The sequence below is a fragment of the Chelonia mydas genome, chromosome 18 (genome assembly GCF_015237465.2).
Source record: "Chelonia mydas isolate rCheMyd1 chromosome 18, rCheMyd1.pri.v2, whole genome shotgun sequence".
NCBI classification, from domain to species: domain Eukaryota; kingdom Metazoa; phylum Chordata; order Testudines; family Cheloniidae; genus Chelonia; species Chelonia mydas.
The window spans coordinates 13,260,857-13,284,305 of record NC_051258.2 but is presented as its reverse complement, the minus strand read 5'-3'; the positions used below and the strand labels follow the sequence as shown (position 1 = coordinate 13,284,305).

General features: G+C 48.9%; 1 protein-coding gene across 1 annotated transcript; it reads right to left on the bottom strand.

The window, feature by feature from the left end:
• Positions 1-414: 414 nt before the first annotated feature.
• LOC102937623 (solute carrier family 2, facilitated glucose transporter member 5) lies at positions 415-20,725 on the bottom strand. The gene is made up of 12 exons (XM_037881264.2): positions 19,122-20,725; positions 17,586-17,684; positions 15,375-15,535; positions 14,452-14,576; positions 11,308-11,460; positions 11,089-11,214; positions 9,092-9,279; positions 8,572-8,682; positions 7,002-7,103; positions 6,437-6,512; positions 4,059-4,186; positions 415-2,863 (listed from the first exon to the last, which is right to left on the bottom strand). The coding sequence occupies exons 1-12, from the start codon at positions 19,176-19,178 to the stop codon at positions 2,627-2,629; spliced, it is 1,563 nt and encodes a 520-aa protein (XP_037737192.1). The 5' UTR covers positions 19,179-20,725; the 3' UTR covers positions 415-2,626.
• Between the last annotated feature and the right edge of the window lie 2,724 nt (positions 20,726-23,449).

The window sequence follows — 23,449 nt, the reverse complement described above, 5'->3', positions numbered from 1 at the left end:
CACTGTACCCTACCTCCCGTGCTCTGTTCCTGTCCCATACCTACAGGTAACTCTGAGCGTCCCCAAGTTCAAACAGAGAGCACAATCCGGATTTCACAAAGTTCCTACCTTATCTGAAGGACCGGTTCCTCCCACCGTCACCCTCGGTACTTCTCCACTGCATTGCACCGTCGTGCCCTCTGGGGTCGATCAAACTGCGTCTCCTCCGAGGCCCCGATGAACTCACTGGTGCGCGGTGGGCGTCGGTTGTCGCTGCAATCCTCGACAGCCGGAAGGGATCTGGGCAAGGCTAAATTGCAGCCTCGCACCCACCCAGGGACGCCAAAAGCTGTTGCCGGCACCCAGTGCCCAGAGGCAAAACAACAGCAGGGGTTCGTTGCCCGGTGTGCGTCACCCAATAAACACAACGCGGTGGAGAAGCAGAAAAGTTTATTTGGAATTCCAAAGAAAGGTACAGGGAGAGAAATCTCAAATCCTGCACACCAGAGCAGGTCATTACACACACTTTTATATTCCTTAATGCTACTGCATTACACATCAGCCAATCAAAGCTTTGCACAAATACTCTGCCTTCCTTATATGGGTTACAACAATGTTTATTTCCTGCAACCTCTAACAAGCATTCCTAGCAACTTAAACAACCAGCACATCCTGTCTGGCCTTGTAGCTGTCTCTCCTGTTATCTTTAACTTGGCGTCAGCAAACCTTACACTATGAGGCATTATCTACAACAGCAACATTGTTTTAAGAGCAAAAGAGCTTACTCAAACCAGCCAGGCCTGAGTTCTATTAAGGGGGGTTGACAAGAAGGCCTTAGGCCTTCAGCAGGGAGCAGGGCAACAAAAATGATTAGGGGTCTGGAACACATGACTTATGAGGAGAGGCTGAGGAACTGGGATTGTTTAGTCTGCAGAAGAGAAGAATGAGGGGGGATTTGATAGCTACTTTCAACTACCTGAGAGGTGGTTCCAGAGAGGATGGTTCTAGACTATTCTCAGTGGTAGAAGAGGAAAGGACAAGGAGTAATGGTCTCAAGTTGCAGTGGGGGAGGTTTAGGTTGGATATTAGGAAAAACTTTTTCACCAAGAGGGTGGTGAAACACTGGAATGTGTTACCTAGGGAGGTGGTAGAATCTCCTTCCTTAGAAGTTTTTAAGGTCAGGCTTGACAAAGCCCTGGCTGGGATGATTTAATTGGGGATTGGTCCTGCTTTGAGCAGGGGGTTGGACTAGATGACCTCCTGAGGTCCCTTCCAACCCTGATATTCTATGATTCTATGATTTCCTCGACCCTTATGGCCTTCCATCCCCTCCACTTAACTAGTGGCCATGCCCTGGGGTCTCCAACACTTAGGTGGCTCTTTAGGCAACATTGGCTTGAATGGTGGAATGGGACAATACTTCCAGTGATGACAAAAGCCAGAGAGTGCTCACAGGGGCTCACAGCCTGCTTACTTGGCACTGACCTGGGAGGGGTCTAGTTAGCTCCAAGCTGGTTTGTCCCAGCCCTGCTATGTGTGACAGAAACTGCATTAGGGATAGTTAACCGGACAGGCAGCACCAGGGGCAGCTTTAGTGGGGGTTCATGGGTTCAACGGCACCCACTGAGATCAAGAACCCAGGGGTGCAAAAACACCCAGAGTAGCAGAGGGAGGGAGGGCGAGGACCTGCATTTGCTGAGAAGTCATGCATGGCACCATAGCTTGGACCTGTGTCACGGTGGCACTGCTCCCAGCCACATTGCTGCATGATGTTGTGTGATGCTACAGAGGCCCGAAGAGTCAAATCTGCCAGAGGGAGCACCGGGGCAATACCCTTACATGTCCCGGTTTCCAGGCAGCAGGAACGCAGGGGCGGGGTGTTAGGCTTATGGCAAGAGCTCTCCCACCTCCGCACAGCCAGGTCTGGATGCTGAATGGAGTCGTCTCCCAGACTGCATCCCAGGCGGGGTCTCTCTTGCTGCTGGACGGGCCCTAAGTCAGCTGCATTGAGCAGGTCCTGAGGGTGAGCCAGGGCCCCTCACTGACCTACTCCCTACCCAGCCCCAGAGCATTCATTGTACCATGCTCTTGGTATTTTTTTGTTTTGTTTTGTTTCGTACCGGAATTACACCAGAGTTACGTTGCTCCCATTGAATTTGCAGCCTACATTCACCAATGGACAGCACAGTCTATTGGCCAGAGCAGGGCTGGAAGGTAGGCCCTTGTGGGATCTAATCCTGGCTCTGCAAATTTCACGGCCTCAGTTTCCTTATCTGTAAGACAGGGACAGCGATACCCGCCTCTCCAGAATTTGGATGAGTTTGCAGAGCACTTTGGACATGCTACTTAAGCATTAAGTGACAATTTTTTGCTGGCTGAGAGTTAGGGCCCACAGTTAGCTCAAGCTGTGAATGCAGAGAAAGGAGATTAATTTTCTAAACCCAAACATTACCACCAACATTCACGCTAGTGCTGGCAGGGAGCAGCCAGTGCGGACTCTACTCTCTGGCTTCTTTGGATGCTCTCCCACTGTGGGAGACATGCAGACAAAGTTTTGAATGAAAAAGCAAAGGTCCAGTCAGGAAGCTGCTCCCCCACTGAAGAGAAACCCTGGTCATCACTGTGTCAGTCGGGACGCTGGACCGGATCAGAGCACATTGGCTGAGTATGCTTCTTCCTTCTTCTTCAGTGTCTCTGAGGCAGGGTGGAAATCATTCAGCTTTTGTTTGTCCATCTGGATTTCTACCTTGTTCCTCTTGGCCATGCTCTGATTGATCTCCATGAAGGTTTTGCCCTTGGTTTCGGGGACAATGATGAAGATGTAAATGACGGTGACCAGGCAGATGGCACAGAAGACAAGGAAGCAATAGGCTCCAAGCCCTTCCTGGAGGAATGAAAACCAGAGGGGAAGGAGTCAGGGAACATGTAGAGGATGCCGGTTATGATAAGATGGAGGCTCTACAGGGCCTGTGTCACATAGTTTGGGAATGCAAAACTCTGCAGCAGCTGTAAAAAAGGCAGCAGCATAGACCCTTATTTAATTGTAACCATGTGAAGATAGCCGAGGTGCTGGATTCGCAGCCCTAGGGACTAAAGGCCTGTGTTTTGTCACAGAACCGGCACAGCCTGGGATGTGGACCTGATCCTGGTGTCTTGCACGTTGGGTTGTTCATTCACAGCCGTGCAAGGCGAGTGGCAAACACCCCCAGTTCTAAGGTGGTTGTGGTTTTACACCCACTTTGCACAGATGTGAAAGAAGATACAAGGCAGGGCAGGTTGGGCACCATCGCCGTACAACCTGCCCATACAGTCATGCCAATGCACGTCCATACTGAGCTAGAGGGATCATTTCTCACGGGGAGAAGTTTCATCTCCATGGCCCATTCTGGGCCCAATCCAATGCTCACTGAAGTCAGTGGGAGTCTATCAGAATAGGCTGTTAATCCTGTCTGGCTAAGCATTTACATCGCACTTGCCACTTTGGTACCTGAGCACCTTAAAATGCTCAAGATATCTCTCCCGCATTTCTCCTGAGACTGCCAGCAAGTAGGGGGGAAGAAGTGGGGCTGAGAGTTTTATCTATCCACATTTCACATCCATGCAAAGCGAGTGGAAAATACCCCCAGTTCTGAGGTGGTAGCAGTTGTCAGATATCAATAGCTTGGGTCACTGCTGACTTGGGCTGGCTTTGAACCAGTGACCTAGAGGTGAAAGACTATAAATATCTTTAATTTCCCTTGAAACATCTACTCCCCACCACGGAATCCTCTGGAAGATTTTTGTAAACTTTCGATTCAGCACTAGGCAAGGGCCCGAAAGAGGAACGAAGATATACTGGGGGCCAGATCCTCAGCAGACATTGAAGTCAATAAAGCAATGCTGATTTACACCAGATGAGGTTCTGGCCCTTTATAGTTAATCCTGCACACATGCATTCTGGGACTAACTGGGGACTTTGAAGTGTTAAGAGTAAAAAAGGGCTAGTGTTCTCCTTTAAGACCATCCCCCCCGGGCAGGAGGGAGCTTCTAACCTCAGGTGACAAACCCCCATGAGACTCTGGAGATCGCTCCGCACTCACCACCATGTAAAGGAAGACGAGCCCAACCGTGAAGTTGCAGAGCCAATGCACAGATCCACCCACCATGAAGGCCGCAGGCCGGGATGACTGCAGGAACATTTCAGTTATCATCACAGAGGGGATTGGACCTTGAAGAGAAAGAAGAGTCTGAACATTTTAAGAGGCATTTCCCTCGCCCAAATCCTTAGAAGGTGCGGGACTGAATGTACAATAGAAGGCGATGGTTTCTAAGGCACTCGTGGTTACAAGTCCCTAGATAAACTAACTACAGGAAGAGATGGAAAAAGCAGAATGGAATGACTGTAACTAGCCATTGTCGTGGTCCTGAGGCTAGCTGCACCTCTGTCCCCCACTCGTCTCTGAGCGCACCCCTCAGCTGTCAGGCCTCCTGCCTTTATCTTTCTTAGGGCGGAATTCCGGCAATTCTCCCACTGCTAGACTGGGCCCTGGATTACAGCCCCCTGTGTATCCACGGAGCCTACCCAGCAGGTGTGACAGGGCTCTGGGAGCCTGTAACCCGTGTTATCCAGTGATCCAACAGCCTTCTTAAACCAAACTGTTTGTCCTCACAGTGGGTACACCGAGGAAGATGAAAAGCATTTTAAAACAAGAAAGAGCCTGCTCTCGTATCTATCTTACCTAAGAACCCCCCTTTCCCCAGAAGGCCTGACTTCTTCCAACACGTCACCATGTGCCTGTGTCAATCTCAAACTGGTATCCAGCAACAACCTGCCTCTCCCTTGAGAAAGTCCCTATATGCACAGCCGGGCTGCCACATCGACACTGCTGTTTTTAGCAGTGCTCACGCATGTCAACACACACAGCAATCGCTCTTTGGACTGCAGGGTGGGCACACCCTCGCGCCGGAGATCTCTGATGGGGCAAACTGGCTTCCTTGAGGACAGCTGGCTGTCCTAACAGTTGCTGCTGTCTCTGTGAAAGAAACTGACCATTGGGGAAATTCCTGGTGGGGGCAGGGGGGGCAAAGCTCCCTGAATGGCAATCTAAGATAAGAAGCCCACTGCCACCCATAATTGGTAGAGGGGGGCAAAAGGGGCAGTTTTCCGCAGCCCCCCTGTTTGAGAGGACCCCCAAACCTGTGGAATTTGAAGGTGTTTGTGATGTGGCGCATGGGGTGGCAGCTCCAATCAGGTTTGGCCCAGCTGCTGAGGGTGCTGAGCCAGTCCACCGGGTCACAACCCCACTCACTCAGACTTGGCCTGGCCATCTCCGTGTCCCATCAGAGGGGCGGCTGGGACAAACCGGAGTGGCCCTGCAACTTTGCGTGCTAGGCCGGAATGTCTGGACTGGGGAGCTGGGCTCAGGAGCCGCTGCTGCAATGTGAGTGTGGGCCAGGCTCATTCTCCAACTCCTGACCCACCTGCAGCCTAAGTTTCAGGGGAGGAGGAGTGGCCTCAGTTTCAGATTTTGCTCCCTCTCCTCCCCCCCGTACAGCCCTGAATAACCCATTGATTTATTAAATTACATCCGGATCAAAAGAAAACAGGGAAAGGGCTGGGCAATCATTCCCTGGCTGAGAAGCTAGTAAGTGTTTACAGCCAAGGCAGAGATAAGTTAGACAGAGGGAAGAAAAGATCTCGCAGCTCACTCACAAACACACGGCTGCAGAAACTCGGTCACTCTGCACTGAGAGTCTCCTGTCTGCAGCCGGCATTCCTGAGCCAGTCCCGCCATGCACATAGATGAGGAAAGAGTCGGGGGGATGGCAGTTTCCACTAGCCAGCGAAACCCTTGCAGGAGCTTAAAAGACAGTATACTGCGGTGTTGGGAATCGCTCCGCAGGGCTCCTCCCGCGAACGAATGCAGAGCACCTCTGCTGTAGTGGGGCAACACATCTGTCAGGAGGTGCAGATCCAGGACAAAGCCTCCACGACCATGCACATGCTGCACCCACCCACTTCATGGCACAGCCAGGTCAGAATTTGGCTCTTAGGGGACAGCTGCGTTTTGCTCCACATGGAGCATATAAATGCAAGAAAGCACCATTCAGATTAACCTGATGTGACTCACCCTCCAAGGAAGGTTTTGCTCCAAAATTTATTGGGCATGTCTCAGACACCAGCAAGACTGTGTCTTTATAGAGCCTCTTGAAAATAAAATATCACGTCCTTCTCTTACCGATACACTCAGACACCCCCCAGAGATCCTCCTTTAGCTGGCATGAGAAGGGGCCTGCGTGTCTGGGGAAGAAAGCCCTGGTCCCTGGACCATGCGTGCAGCCTAGCTGGTAACAATCAGATCAGTATCGTGACTGCGAAGTCACACGGCCAAGCAGAAACACACCAGCTCATCTCTGCATCAGCCCAAGTTGCTGTTTAAAGTTTATGTCTTTGTTTTACCATCCTGTGCACACTCACTAGCTCCGATAGCATGTCCAATGATATAGGCGATGACGCAGGCTATGCTGAGGTACTGCATCCAGGAGACAGTGGCCTGTGGGGAATTCAGTCACTGAATTACAGTCAGTTCCCTACTAAAGTGGCCAGCAAAGTCAAGGCACCGTTTGCAAGCAGACTGTGGGACGCTGTATACCCCAGGGTGTCTGGCTGAGATTGTGAAGGGGATGGGTCAGACAGCGTCACTAACTGGCGTAAGTTTACAGCCTCAGCTGGAACCTCACTTCCTATAAGCAGGCCCAAGGGGCACTACCAGAGATGCACACCGTGGGCAACGGTCTGAAGAACTTAGAGGGAGGGAGGGAGAAGCAACCAAATTCAGCTCGGAGTGCACTCGCTGCTAACCCAACCATGTAATTAATGGAAGTCCTGCTCTTTCCCAGCAGGGTTGCTGCTTCCCACTGTGGTTTGTGCTGGGAGGCCTTGCGTATTCTCCCGGCAGCTCTGGAAAGAGTGACCCTGCCCACATCCCCTAGAAGGTCCACAGGCAGACAGACACTATCACCTAAGCCATCCGGGTACATACCTGGAGGTTGAGGGCCATTGTTAATATAGCACAGGATATACAGCAGATCCCAAAGCCAGCGAGAAGCAGAAGTCTCCTCCCCAGGGACTCAATGATGAAAACCTGAGGGACACAGCACAAGAGGGTGAGAAAGGGGGCACCAAGGGAACCCAGCATTCTTTGTCCTGAGAGGGGAAAGTGGGCAGGGGGCTGTTAGCTATTAGGGGCAGGGTGTTCAGAGGAACCTAGCGCTTCGCAGTTCTGCAGGGAAGAGTCCACTAGAATTTAAGGACAAGGAAGCCAACAGGGTTCTATACAAGTGTCCTAGGGTTCTCCAGGAATTACTCTAAAAGCCTCTAGAATTTAATAGAGAACAAGATCCCCTTGCTATAGGGTTTTTTATAAAAGCCTGTGGGAAGTCAACAGCAGGGGGATAATTGTCCAGCAAATTCTAGAGGATGGATCCAAAAAAATAATCACAACAAAAACAAAACAAACCAAACATATAGAGAAGTTTATATTTTGTACATTCCATGGGGCTGTTCCATTAGGGAAAGTCCAGCATCACCAGTAACGTGTGGATTGGAAATAAAATAGAAACCGTGAAAGCTGGGGGAACCCCCTCTGCAGATGCTTAGCACACTTGTAGGGCAGTCAGCAGTCCCTACCATGTCTGCCTAATCCAGGCCAGGATTTAGGAAGACCCTGTGCACTGACACTGGACAGACCAAGCTGTGCTAGTCAGTCCGAGGCAGACAGAAGCACAAGATGCGCTGGGGTCCAGCAGCCTCAAGAAGGATTCCAGCCAAGTCCTGTCTCTTCTCTCCCATGAGGGGCACTGCAGCATTTATACTGTGCTCTTCATCCATAGATGTCAAAGCACTTCACAAGGGTGGATAAGCATCATTACCAGTGTTTCACAGATAGGGAAAACTGAGGCACAGAGCAGTCAAGTGATTTGCTCAAAGTCACACAGTGAGCCTCTTGCAGACCTGAGAATAGAACCGCAGGTCTCCTGGTACCAGGCCCTATTCATTGCACCAGTTAAAAAAGACACCTTTCTTTTCTCATGGCTGCCTATGCATTCTCAGAGCCCAATCACCTGTCTGAGTTGAAGAATTTTTTCTCCACCCTAGCATCAGGGGTGTCACTAGCAATCAGTGATTCATAGACACATGGGCAGGCCTGTTGCCTCCAAGCCCATGGGACCATATCCACAATCTCCCAGGGCAGAGATGCCATTATACCCATCCATTACAGCAGCTGCAAGGACAGAGAGTGCACTAGCATGAACAGCAAGAAAAGACCTGGTGAGGAAGCTAAGTAGATCCTGCATTTCCCCAAGGAAAGTTGAAAGGGCATGCATTGGTGTAACCCAGCATATGCCCACTATTACATGGCATGAGTTTAAGGAAACAATTTGCCTCTCTGTTTAGTATGACTTGAGCACTAAGGGACTTTTCCTCTAAATGTGGGAAGGGGCAGTTGTGTTAATGGTAATGGTATAAAGGGGCCAGAGAGGTGGGCCATGGGGGGATTAAAAGTGGGCAGTGGGGGAATTAGAACCTGTAGGGCAGTGGGAGAAACTTACCGCTACACAAGTCATGAACACATTGACTGCACCTATCCCCACGGTGACATACTGCACGTCGTTTTTATTCACACCTGCAGACTTGAAGATTTCGTCTGTATAGTAGAATATCTGCAATCAAACCATACCTGCGGTTATACTTAGCCATTCATAGATGGGGGGAAGGGGAGGCTCTGACTTGGGCAACTCCAGGCTGTAAAAGCAGCCAAACACAAATCCAAGATCTGAACTCTCCCAAACTTGGAGACAGCCACATCTGGCTCCAGCTGTTGTGGCTGGTTTCTTTCTCCATAAACTTCCAAACCTGAGACCCCCGGGCAGAACCCTCCTAAACAGTCAGATGCTGATCCAAACTTCGTGGCATGGGACCAATCTCATTTCCCAAGGTCTAGACTGGGGTTTTGTGCCCATCTGGAATAGGTTCTAGTGCCCGTGCCAGCACTGCCATGCCACTCTTGCCTAAGAACTCAGGTCCTCTCCTAGTCCACCCGACGATCTTCCTGGGTGTTATCTCACCTACCGCATTAACTCCAGAAAGCTGCTGGCCCATCATCATGACAATGATGGAGATGAGCTGCCACCGCAGGGCCTGGAAGGTGCAGAGGTTGAACACGGACAGACGACCTTCCAACTTTTCTGACTGGTCTTCCTGATGCATCTCTTCGATCTCATCATCCACGTCATCCCAGCCTCTCAGCCTCTTCAGAGCTGGATGGGAGGAGGGAAGGGGAAGTTGGGTTTCCAGGTAACCTCAGCTCGGGGGAGGAGGCTGGAGTTACAGAAACTAGAGGGGGAACTGAGATACCCCAGGAGCAGCAGGGCAGTCTTGGCCACTTCTGTACTGTGGGAAACATAAAGCAACCAGCAACAGCCATAGGACGGGAGGGGGGACCAGAGGGCCACGGGGTTCTTCATCCATATGATCCAACAAAGGAACAATGAGAAGGGGACCAGAGTTCCCCTCACGAAAAAGCACTTCTCTCCTGCACTTGATTATGAGGCTTGGGTTTCTTACGAGAGTTCTGAGACCTCCAACCCATCTTCTTGCCATCAGAGTTAAGTAGTTTGTGTTCTTGTGGTGAGAGCAAGGAACTGGGGGGAGCCGGAACTCCTGACTCTGCCACTGACCATTTTTCTTACTCTTGGCAAATCAGTTATCCTCTCTCTGTTCCCATTTCAGCCCAATCGCATAAAACTGGGGTTATATGTGCTTGCTGTACAGGGAAGCATAAATGACCTACTGTTTGCCAGGTATAAAAGGGTCGCACCAGGAGCTTAATTCAGCCTGACCTGACTTTTGATTCAGGATGTTTCCCCATAGCATATTCCCATATATCAGGGAATCATAGAAGTGAAGGACTGGCAGGGACCTCGAGAGATCTTCTAGTCCAGTCCCCTGCACTCAGGGCAGGACTAAGTATTATCTAGACCATACCTGACAGGTGTTTGTCTAATCTGCTCTTAAAAATCCCCAGTGACGGAGATTCCACAACCTCCCTAGGCAATTTATTCCAGTGCTTAACCGCCCTGACAGTTAGGAAGTTTTTCCTAATGTCCAACCTAAACGTCCATTGGTGCAATTTAAGCCCATTACTTCTTACCCTATCCTCAGAGGTTAACGAGAACAATTTTTCTCCTTCCTCCTTGAAACAACCCTTCATGTACTTGTCAACTGGTATCATGTCTCCCCACAGTCTTCTCTTCTCCAGACTAAATAAACCAAATTTTTTTCAATCTTCCCTCATAGGTCATGTTTTCTAGACCTTTAATCATTTTTGTTTTTCTTCTCTGGACTTTTTCCAATTTGTCCACCTCTTTCCTGAAATGTGGCACCCAGAACTGGATGCAATTTTCCAGCTGAGGCCTTATCAGCGCGGAGTAGAGCGGAAGAATTGCTTCTCGTGTCTTGCTTATAATGCTACTGCTAATACATCCCAGAATGATGTTTGTTTTTTCTGCAACAGTGTTACACTGTTGACTCATATTTAGCTTGTGATCCACCATGACCCCCAGATCCCTTTCCCCCATACTCCTTCCCAGGCAGTCATTTCCCATTTTGTATGTGTGCAATTGACTGTTCCTTCCTAAGTGGAGTATTTTGTATTTGTCCTTATTGAATTTCATCCTTTTTACTTCAGAGCATTTCTCCAGTTTGTCCAGATCATTGTGAATTTTAATTCAAAGCTCTTGCAACCCCTCCCAACTTGGTATCATCCACAAACACTATAAAAGTGTCCTCTCTCTGTCATTATCTAAATCATTGATGAAGATATGGAACAGAACCACCTGACCCATTGCTGTGGGACCCACTCATTATGCCCTTCCAGTTTGACTGTAAACCACTAAGAACTACTCTCTGGGAACGGTTTTCCAGGCAGTTCTGCACCCACCTTATAGTAGCTCCACCTAAGTTGCATTTCCCTAGTTTGTTTATGAATCGAGACCTAGTTTCATATCCATGCCCCTGGTCCTTCTCCTACTTCTCTTGCTAGCAGTGCTAAGCAGCCGTGGCTGTACCTTGCCTGGCTTGTTCTTCATTGCCCTTCTGTATCAGTAGGTACCTGGGACTCTCAGGAAAGAAGGGCAACAGGAGGAGTTCCAGAACTGCAGGGATCCCAGTTAGCCCTAATAATACTGGCCAGCCTGCAACAGACAAACAGATAACAAGGTGCCCAGTGAGAGAGCTCATCCACTGAGGAGCAGTCAGAGACCCTCCTCCTCAGACTGTGGCTTTACCTTCAAGGTTTCCAAGGATGTTAGTAAGACCAAGGATCTGAGCTACAAGGATGCCAATGGTGATGAAGAGCTGGGGCATCACCCCGACCGCACCTCTCAGGTTTTTGGGGGACATCTCTCCAAGGTACATGGGAACAACATTGGAGGACAGGCCTAGGTGAAGAGAGAGAGAGATTAGTCCTGCTCTGGGATGTGAGCACTCGCTGTAACACCTGGACGTTTAGGGGCTTGACCAAGGTATTTTTCCTGATGATGACAGCTGACCTCCTTGTGACAAGGGACTGGATGGCACTGGAGCCTGGAGCTTGCTTTCAGCTGCTATATCCCAGGTTCACAGCTAGCCGAGGCTGGCAGTGGCTGAAAGCTTATTGCCACCGGATGACCACTCTGGCCTGTGTGAAGGGAGCCAAGGACATTCTTCTCCCTCCGTCTGAGCTTAGAATAAAAAAGTAGGTGGCATCACCTCCGTTCCTAGTCTGAAGGTGTCCATGGTACAAAGTCCATCACCTCAGCTGGCATCTTTATTGGTCAGCCTCAGTAGAAAGGCCAAAGGTCGAATGGGACCATTCTAGCAATGAGCTCGAATTTCCCTCTTGCCCCGGCAGCTGGTATTCCAAGGCAGGGACACTTGCACTGTTGCTTCCGACACTGTATCCATTCCGTGGATAGACAAGGCGGTCGCTCTCCAGGGCCAACACCTGCCCATGGCACCCAATTCACGGACACAGAAATGGGCTGTTTGTCTAAGCCCCGAGGCCCCATCTATACTAGGGCTCGGGCCAAGTCAGGGGACCTGGTTACAGCATGGGTGAGCATCATAGGACTAATCACGTGCCCATAATGGGGTTAGGATTCTGAACTGCCCAAGGTTTCAACCCCATTACAGGGACACAGTTAGGTCTTGTCTACACCACAGCTTTTAGCCTGATTGTAACCAGGTCTCTCCTGACAGGGTTATAGCTAGAAGAGATCCAGCTAAAAATGAAGTATTTAATTAAGCTGAGGAGTTTGGAACATTTAAAACAAAACAACAGAATGGGCTCAAGCTGAAAAATTTGGGTCCCAAGTTTTGGGGTGACAGTTTTGGTTTGGGCCCCCTCAGCAACTCAATAGCACAGCACTGCCTAAGCCAGCCGAAGTCCCCCAACCACTGCTGACAAAAGGCTCAGGGCTCTGACGCAGCCAATTTCTCGAAGGAAGCATCTTTCTACCAGCAGGGCAAAAACCGCCAGCAGGGGGCAGCCAAGTGATTCTCAATATGACCTGATTTCAGAGTAACAGCCCTGTTAGTCTGTATTCGCAAAAAGAAAAGGAGTACTTGTGGCACCTTAGAGACTAACCAATTTATTTGAGCATGAGCTTTCGTGAGCTACAGCTCACTTCATCGGATGCATCCTGCATCCGATGAAGTGAGCTGTAGCTCACGAAAGCTCATGCTCAAATAAATTGGTTAGTCTCTAATATGACCTGAGCCATTCAGCCTGCTGCCCCTGCTCTGAACAAACCCAGCTTCTGCTTTGGGATTTCAAAACAAGTCTAGTGGAAACAGAGCAGTTTCCTCTTCCACTTCCAGAGGAGCAAGTTGGCACAAGTACTAAGCACCCAAATGAGGCTGTTCGTATGGTCTGTAAGAGAGAGAGACCCTTTCCCTCCTTTATAAGCCTCCTGATCAACGAATTGCCCTGAAAAGTTTTGGAGTGAGCCCTCATGGCTTGGGATGTATTTTGTCAGAGGCTGACTGGAGCAGATATTGTTACACAGAGAGCACACGGTTACTTGGGAACATAGCACTCTAAGACCTATCAGCGTTACCAATTGTCGCCCAATATGCCTCTTGTGATGATGCCTCTTGTGATGAAATCCCCTGCTTCTGGAGTCAGGTGAGTACATGAGACTTTCCCACCATTGCTAAGTGGTGCAGCTCCACTTGTGGTAGCAGGGCTAGCAAGGGCTGGGTGATGACAGCTGCCTTATCATCTAGACCTGCGCTAATCAGAGTGCCTAAGACACCATCAGCAGCCTGGAGCCCTGCCTACAAAAGGGCTGTTACTACCGCTGCCACCAAAGATTGGACATGTTATAACAGAGCCCAGCGCAGGCAGGGCCCCGCGTTTGGTGCAGGACCTTTCCTCCCCAAGGGCAGAACCCGTAAATTCATGCCAAGACAAGTGGGTGCAGAACCAAGTCCAGATTCTCCTCTTATGTCCCTGAGTTATAAATAACAGGAAGCTGGGAGAGGCTACAGCTCTACGGCTGTTGAGAGCCAGTGCTAATAACTGCAGCCAGGGTTACACGAGTCAGTTAAAACACTGGGTTAGAATAATTTTTACTGTAAACTCACCATCTTCAATAGGTTTACACTGGGGATAAATCTGGCCTTATACCCAGACCCTCCTGTTTACCTGTTACATCTTTATGGGACATGCAGATCCCCTAGTAAACTTCAGAGTAGAGTTTAGGTGTCATTGGATTAGAGTCAGTGAATTGATCCTAATCAGATCTGGAGGATCATTACTTACATAATGCTGCCAACATATGAGGTGCTGTAGACTAGGTAGACCGGGTCAGACAGAATCCCCCACCCACACAGCTTGAACCACTCCGTTCTTCTGTAGTCCATGTAGGTATAATAGATTCCAAGGGCCCTGAACCTATCAGGCAGCAGTGCCAATTTTCTACCTGTGGTAGATACAGCTAATTCCTGGAATGGATTTATGGAGCTGGCCACACCTCTACTGACTTAGCTTGGAAGAGTTCTGCTTGGGGTTAGAGTTTTAAGAACCAGGAAACATAAACTTTTGCCCAAAATATCTGAGAAGTGAGTCATTGCCAGCAAGGCCGCGGCTGTCATGACATATGGAACCACAGTCTATCTTAAACAGTATACATTTATTAAAGAAAACGACTACATTTACAGACTTCCATGGAGCTCAAGTTCCAGCCTGGTCTCCTTCGTTTACCGGGAACCACACCCACTCTGCGCACAGCACAGACTGAGACAGACATGGAGACACTGCATTGCACTGCAGCAGGTATGTCCCTACAATATACTCCTCGCAAACCAACCCGCTATGACGCACGCTCCAACCTGGCCCAGAAAATCCTACCCCTTTGTCCTACCCCTGCGTACCGCCTTTCACTCACCTGCACATATTCCCACGATGAGTCGTGAGAGGATGATCACCTCAAAGGTCTTTGCCACCTTGGAGGTTCCCATGAGGATGGCGGGGACAATGGAGAAGATGTTATTTATCAGCAAAGTGCCCTTTCTGCGGAGCGATCGAGAGGGTGACAGTTCTGGCTTATTATCATCATTACTTGTACTGTTGTATTGCCTAAAGGCCCCAACTGAGATGGGGCTCAGGTGCACTAGATGCTGTACAAACACATAGCTAGACACAACTGCAGCCCCAAAGAGTTTAGCATTTAAATAGGCATGACAGACAAAGGAAATATTATCCCACTTCGCAGGTAGGGAACTAAGGCACAAAGAGGTTAAGTGTCTTATCCAAGGTCGCTCAGGATGCCTGTGGCAGAACTGGGAACTGAACCCAGTCCAGTACTTCAACCACAAGCCTGTCCTCCCTCTCAACTATCCTCGCTCTCCTCTGGAGGATTTTTCCTGCATTTAACACAGGAAAGCAAGTAGCTGAGACGAGAACAGTGGGGAAGGGCTCACCAGAGACATAAAAAGCTACAGTGGGATCTAACCAAAAGTGCCTTAGATAAACTAAGCTGCTTAAAAATTAATAATAAGATAGGGGCTAAGAGTGTAAAGACTGTAGGCCTTGGCATAGCAAATGATACGTCTGGCTCAGTATCGTGCCTGCAGTATGGTCATGTCCACTCCGTCCACAGGGCAGCCAGATGGGTTGTTCTGCAGATGTGGGAGGGTGGATTCGTCCCTGATCCAAGTGGCAACCATTGGTCCGGCTGCATATTGTGGAGGGTGGCTATGGTAGGATACTGAATCAGATGGACTCATGAGAAGACCTTGATTCAAACCACAACAAATGGCTTCTGAATGGACTACAGACCGTCCATCTTATGGTGCCTCTGTCACTCACCTGCCACATTGGTTCACCAGAGGGCCGACCATAAGGGACCCAAAGAAGCCTCCGAGTGGGAACATAGACACCGTGAGAGACCAGAGCAGCATTTGGAAGCTACTCTCCATTGGGACGCCCTTCCTATCAAAGTAGGTTTGATTGTAAAACTCTTGCATGAACTAGAAAAGATACAAAAACAGACTTAATAGGCTTGGCAGGGGGGAAAATGACTGAAACACGGTTATTCAGGTTATAAAAGCAGCAGGGGACCAAACAGGGTAAAACTCCATTGAACAATTTCTTGGTGAAAGAGGAAGATTTGTTTTAAGAAAAATACAACAGAAGGTTAAAGAAACCTACAGTAGAGTGGTGGGAGGGGCTACCAGGCCAAGTATGTACCTAGGGTCTCAGATGGGATTGTAGCTGCGTGGCTAGCCCCTCCCACTGTTTGTGCTGCTGTGATTTGGCAGTTGTTTGTAGTGTGCTGCCTCAGTCAGAGCTAGTGTGGATATGCCTGCGGGAGCTGGAAATTACACCTCCCAGGTGCAGCGTAGACACACTTATACGGAGAAAGGGCACAGCCTTAAAGAGACAGGGCACAGGGAAATGTAACCCTGGCATCCCATGATACGTGCTACCCGGGCAGGATCACAGGAAAACATGCATAGATAAATAGGAGACCAGCAAACGATCCGGGGGAGATAAAGGTCCCATTCCTCAGTGAGGCTGAACTTGGCTTTAGAAAGCAGGATTTTAGGAAGATCATAAAAGGAGGAAGTGCAATAGTCAAGCCAGGAAGTGGGTATTTTAGCACACAGAGCAGAGGGAGGGTCCACCTGAAGATGAATTTTGGCAGTACACTGGAGGATGCTGACTGGTAGATTTGGAGGAAAAAGGAAGTTGGGGTCACAGATGGATCCAAAATTTCAGTCCTTGGGAACAAAGTCTACTTGTTCATGAAGACAAGGATAGCTGTAATACAGTGTTATGGGACAACTAGTTTTGTAGAGAAATGCCAAAAGATGGATGCCAGAAGCCCAGGATGGGATCTTACCCGTGGTCCAGCCCTCTCAGCTTTCCCTGATTAAGGATTTCAGGACTGTGCTTCATTACGTTCTTTCCATCTCCACAGCTGTCCAGTGTATGTGCACAGGGAGAATTCCACACTAGCCAGATGGCTTGTGGGGTTAGAATTCATATAGTGGGTTATGAGGTTTGGAAAGGAAAGGGCATCAAGAAAAATACATTCAGAAAGGAAGAGGGGCAGGAATCAAGTGTTAGCAAGCAAAGCCTAGGATGGAAAGAACAGAGCCAAATTCAGTGGTATCCCGAAGTTATATTTCATGCCTACACACCACGATCACTGCATGCTAAGAACACACGAGACAGAGAGAGGAAACAGTTAGGGCACTTCTTCTCCCTTGGGGGATTCCTTGGCACCAATGTGATATATGCCATCATGTGCCAGCAATGCCCCTCTGCCATGTACATTGGCCAAACCGGGCAGTCTCTACGTAAAAGAATAAATGGACACAAATCAGACGTCAAGAATTATAACATTCAAAAACCAGTCAGAGAACACTTCCACCTCTCTGGTCACTTCACAGACCTACAAGTGTCAAAATTACAACAAAAAAACTTCAAAAACAGACTCCAACGAGGGACTGCTGAATTGGAATTAATTTGCAAACTGGACACCATTAAATTAGGCTTGAATAAAGACTGGGAGCGGATGTGTCATTACACAAAGTAAAACTATTTCCCCAGGTTTATTTTTCCCCCCTACTGTTCCTCACACGTTCTTGTCAGCTGCTGGAAATGGTCCATCTTGATTATCACTACAAAAGGTTTTTTTTCTCTCCTGCTGGTAATAGCTCACCTTAACTGATCCCTCTCGTTATAGTGTGTATGGTAACACCCATTGTTTCATGTTCTCTGTGTATATAAAATCGTCCTACTGTATTTTCCACTGCATGCATCCGATGAAGTGAGCTGTAGCCCACGAAAGCTTATGCTCAGATAAATTCGTTAGTCTCTAAGGTGCCACAAGTCCTCCTGTTCTTTTTTCTTGGCACCACGGTAATCCCAAAGCAGAGGGAGTTCAGAAAGCCTAGACTCTGCATATAAATGTGCATGTACGCACACTCCACTGTTACTAGTCTGCCACTTGTTTGTGGCCCCCATTCCCCGCACTTTCTAGGCTGTTTCCTGCTCCCCAACTCAACCTACCCCAGCTGGAGCGTTGATCACAGAGACATTGTAACCATACTGGAAAGACGATCCAAAGGTGGACACCAACGTTACACCTGCGAGCAGAAGTGTCATTTTCTGCAACAAAGAAGAGCAGTTACGTGGGTGGAAATAACGGGGTGTTTCTCTCTGTGTGCGCATATATATAAAAAACCCAGGATATTCGTTAAAGCAAAAGACACTAAAAAAATTGGGCTCCTGCCCTTGTGTTTCTTTTTAGTGTCTTTTGGAACATCTGATAGATTGTTTACACTACAACTCACTTTATTCTGCTTGATTTTTCCCTTATTTGAAGCTTCAATGCAAACACTCTTTCTCTAGAGTATCAATTGGCCGTTGAAGTCAAATAGATACCAATAGCCAAAATAAAGATCATAAAATTTGGCAGAATGAATAAAAATCTCTTCCCCTCGCAGTTGCTCTATTTTCTTTCTCATGGTGGTTCTGCCATCAGCATTTCTGAATCAAGCTGCTTATGGGCCCCATTCCCGCTGCTATTAAACTCATTTGGAACCTTTCCACAGACGTCAGATCGCGCCCTGTAGGGGCCAGGGTTTGCAGTTGCACAGAGGGGAGAAATAACTGGCTTGTGCAGGGCCTGAACATGAATGTTGTTCGTGGCCACAGAGCCCTTGGAGACACCAGCCACTAACAACAGTCCAAAGCATTCCTGGTTGCTCCTGACTTCTCAAGCTGGAGCCAGCTGTGCTGCAAACAGTGCTGCCTTTTAGAGCTCTCTAAATCACTCTGTTGTTTCCTGTGGGCAATCAAATCATATTTCCATTCAGCCATAGGTTGTTTTCTCCAGCCACCATTAGGCTTAATGGCTCAGAGCCTCAGCCCATCTATTCTAGCACAGAGAACTTGTTCAGCCTCTTTAACTGGAGGATTTCTCCGGAGTAGCCAGTAGTTTCCCTACTGTTCACACTCAGCTTCTTCAGATGTCTCAGCCACGTCCATGCAAAACAGAGATGCCGAGAGGGTGTGTGACTGCCCCAGGTTACACAGTGAGTCAGTTTCAGAGGTGGGATTAGGAGTTCCTGGCTCCCAGTTCCATTCGCCATCTTCTCTACTAAGCTGCGGAAGAGCCAGCCCCATCCCACCCCATCTCCAGTATTATAGCGGTGTCTAGAGGCTCCAAATGAGATCAGGGCTCCACTGTGCTTGGTGCTGTACAAATGCACAGTGAGAGACAGTCCCTGCCCCTAAACGTTTACTGTCTAGACAGACAAGACAGACAAAGCAGGGGAGGCACAGAGAGGCAAAAATGACTTGCCAAGGGCTCACACAGCAGGTCAGTTGCAGAACCTGGAATAGATCCGAGGTCTCCTAATTCCGGCATCCTAACCACTAGACAACACAGCCTCAGACACAAATAGGTCTGTAACCATAATAGCCCACGAGCATCAGTTTTGGCACTGCTAACCACCTTCCCTTCTCTCATCCCCGACCCCCATTTTCCCCACTTTTCTGCAGCCTTCACCATATCATCCAGAAAGAGCCAGGTAAACTCACCCCCTTCCTGCCCCTGCAGGTGTCAGAGCGCTCCCTCGTCTCCTTTGTCAGCTTCATTTTGGTGTGTGATGCAAAAAACGTTGATTTCAGGCTTTTATAGGCAAAGTGGGGCAGGGGACGCCCCAAGAGGAAAGATAATGCATGCTGGCTGCTCTGTGGGTGTGACAGGGAACACCCAATAATACGCTTTATTGCCCAGTACAATCAGTCTGTCCTCTGGACCTTCCTGGGGGCTGCATGGCTCTCGCATATCTCCCGTATGGCTCGGCATTCCCTTCCTCCGTCCAAGGTCCCATCCCCGCGAAGGTCAGAATCCCACGTGCCAAGCCCATGCTCAAACTGGATCTCTGCCACACTCCCACTCTGGATGTTTGAAACAGCTCCTTGCTGCAACAGCCGTGGGGAAAGCAGCCAGAAACTCCACTGCAGCATGCTGGCTCTGCCCCGGGGAGAGCAGGTTCACTTCTGCAGATGTAGCCGTAGGATCCGTCTCAGCCTGCGTGGACAGAGCCATTTTCTCGAGTGCTGTAGGTTGCGCTTTAGTTAGAGGCACCACAGTCGAGGAGCCTGAGCCCAGAACTGGGAGCCAGGAACTCCTGGAGTTCGAAGCCTCTGTGGCAGCATGGGCAAGTTCATTTCACCTCGCTGGGCCTCATTTTCTCCATGTGTAAAATCAGGGTACTATCCCACACCCAACAGCCCATATTGAACCTGTATTATCTGCCAATGATCCAGCCACTGCGGCCTGCAACAGTGCGACTGCAGCGTCTGGGGCCACTGCTGGAGGGCTTGGGGGGCCGGGGGCGGGGGGAGGCATTTGTTTGAACGACGCTTTTGTAGTATTTGGGAAAACATCAGGCGGTACCTAGCCAGGCAGTTAGAGGAGCAGAGCGCTCTGAGCACCCACTAACAACAATGGATGGTGAGGGTGCTCAGCACCTCTGAACTGCGGGTCGTGCACACTGCAAGTCCTGAGTATTGCTTGTTAGTTACAGCCTGGTCCATCTCCCACCCCAGACAAGAGAAAACCCTCATCTGTGCTGCACAGGGAAATGACAATAGACGTCGCTGTGAATTAACACAGTTGTTGTTGGCAGGGCTCTGAGACTAGCATGAACAAGGGTTACAGAGACTCAGCCGACAGAGATTGGCATAGGGCCTAGAGAGCATTTGTCTGTCCTCATGTAGCCTCTGTCTCGCTCCAGGCCCATTTAAACTACAAAACGTACCCTGTCTGAGCACTGCGCTCGAAAGGTCTGATCCTGTGGCCAGCGGGAACAGGCTCAAACCCTAACTATGCGACAGCCTGGTTTTAGTCCTGCCTGTGGGCATGGGACCAAACTGGGTTAGAACCGTCTCATGGCAGCAGGTTGCCTTCCTGTTCTTTACACTGGAATACAGCCCAGTGCGCAGCATGGAGGAGCCGTTTGCAGCTGGCTGCTCGGGGCATTGCTGCAGGTCATGGCATGTTCAGAGCAGCACATTTCACCCATCTCTTACATTTTTGCTCAGCTGTTTGATCTGCTGCTTTTGCCCCCAAGCATATTAACCCCTTCGGCCCCTAAGTCTTTTACCACCACATGCAAGGTGCATGCACGGGGCTGGGGTGGGGGGTGAATGGCTGAATCATAGAATATCAGGGTTGGAAGGGACCTCAGGAGGTCATCTAGTCCAACCCCCTGCTCAAAGCAGGACTGATCCCCAATTAAATCATCCCAGCCAGGGCTTTGTCAAGCCTGACCTTAAAAACTTCTAAGGAAGGAGATTCTACCACTTCCCTAGGTAACGCATTCCAGTGCTTCACCACCCTCCTAGTGAAAAAGTTTTTCCTAATATCCAACCTAAATCTCCCTCACTGCAACTTGAGACCACTACTCCTCATTCTGTCATCTGCTACCACTGAGAACAGTCTAGATCCATCCTCTTTGGAACCCCCTTTCAGGTAGTTGAAAGCAGCTATCAAATCCCCCCTCATTCTTCTCTTCCGCAGACTAAACAATCCCAGCTCCCTCAGCCTCTCCTCGTAAGTCATGTGTGCCAGACCCCTAATCATTTCTGTTGCCCTCCGCTGGACTCTTTCCAATTTTTCCACATCCTTCTTGTAGTGTGGGGCCCAAAACTGGACACACTACTCCAGACGAGGCCTCACCAGTGTCGAATAGAGGGGAACGATCACGTCCCTCAATCTGCTGGCAATGCCCCTACTTATACAGCCCAAAATGCCATTGGCCTTCTTGGCAACAAGGGCACATGGTTGACTCATATCCAGCTTCTCGTCCACTGTAACCCCTAGATCCTTTTCTGGCAGAGTTTTCAACTCTCCTCTCCATTCCAACTCCGAGAGCTTATTTTGCACAGCGCCTTGTTATTAGTTAACCGAGGTTGGATGGCCCTGATTAACTAGGAAGTGAAGTTCACAGATAGTCCTAATCACCAGGCTAGATGAAACAACCTACACTCGCTACTCTTAAAGGCCACACTTGTTTTTATTGCTCAATAAAATACCTTGTCCTCTTGGACCCTCGTGAGTTGCATGTGGGTCCCACATGGGTCCATTGTGCACCTGCTTTCCCTTCCCTCAATTAAGGGGCTTAACACAAGACCGGGGACAGGATCTAGACTCAGCATTTTCCACTCTCATTTATACTTTTGGCACCCGTCGATGGTTCCTCCCCAGCATTGTTCTGCAGGTCATAAAAGAAACAGGTTGGCCATTCAAACCGGAGTAACAACCTATCAACTGCAGCTCCCATAATTTTTCTTCTTCCTTCTTCAGGATTTGTTTTGGGGGTTGTTTGTTTCTTTTCAACACCGAGTAGTTATGTTTATTCAAAGTCCCTTTCAAGCTAATCCAAATCAGGAACACAAGTAAAGCTCACGTGTGAGGTGCTAAAAAAGACTGCACTAAAAGTGCACAAACAATGCTGTGCAACAATGTAAAAGGTGATCAACAGATAATATTGGCTTCTGGCTGTAATTAAGGCAAAGCCTATGTAGAAACAAGACCGATGGAGGGATAAGGAGGAAAGCAAAAAACCTTAAAGCAAAAAATATTCAGGGAAACAGATAAGTCCAGAAATCTTGGGGAAGGGCCTTAGTGATTCATAAAGATACTCATTCCTAAACAGCTTCATTCTGTGCACGCTAAAACCTACTGCACACAGCTGCCTTTCCCGGAAGGATTCCTTCCAAGAGCAAAAAAGGAGTAAGTGCCCAAAATTAAATTGCATATGCAAACACATTGGCAAAGAATGTGTAGTGTGCCTCGAAAGTAGCTGATCCACTGGAGGATAACTGCCTACTACTGCTAGCAACTAATAGAATGAGGGAGCTAAATTGCTGCTTTAGCACACATAGTGGAGGACAGTGCTGTGGTGCTGAACAATCCTGGGTTTAAAAATCCTGCTGATGACCCAGTGTGGTAGGGGGTTAGTTATGCATGGATGCCCCAAAGTCTGATGTCTCTCATTAAGCTTAACTATGCAGGTAGCCCCCAAGAGCCACACCTCTTCCGTATGGGCACAAACCCCTTTCCTTTAGAACTTAAAAGCAAGCAAGAATGTATCCAAGGCAGCGTCGCCTCTCAATGCAGGAATGAAATCCCTGCACCCACACTCTGGCATCGAGAAATATTCAGCACTGCACAATTCTTTACTGACATCCTTCCAAAACACGAGCAAGTGTTGGGAAACGAAAGGAGAACCCATCAAACTACACATGAGCCAAGGATGCAAAGAACTAGAGAGAGCAGCTATTTAAGTGGCCAGTTTGCCATTCTTGCCAGAAGGAGAGAAATTAAAGAGGCCTAACCTCACGCTTTTATTGGCTGAGAAGAGTCCCGCGGTGAAGGAGAATTAATCTGAGAGCAGAAGTTTGTGAATTGCTGTGGGCCCACAGAGAACCAGCTGATCCCATGATCTTATCTCGCCTGTTTCCAGCTTTCCTGCTGTCACTTTCCCCACAGAAGCGACTGCTGTAGGTGTCACAGTGGTGTTATAAATAGAGCCCTGCGTGGATACAAAATGTGTATCTGTATCCGATCTGCGATCCACAAACGTGGTCCATGGACGTATAGTGGATATCCACAGATTCGCGAGGCTCTTGTTCTATGATTGCCAGTGGAAGGGGGAAGACTCCTATGTGATTTGAGGGGGATGAGAAGGGTTCATGAGATAATTTCTATTAAGATGTGGTCCACTCTGTGAAAAAAGATAGGCAAATCCTACTGTGGAGGAATTATTCAGTAACAGATCCTTGTCTATGGAGAGACAAAGGAACATTACAAGCTCAGTTTTTATCTTGTTATATCTGTGCAGTTCCATGGATTT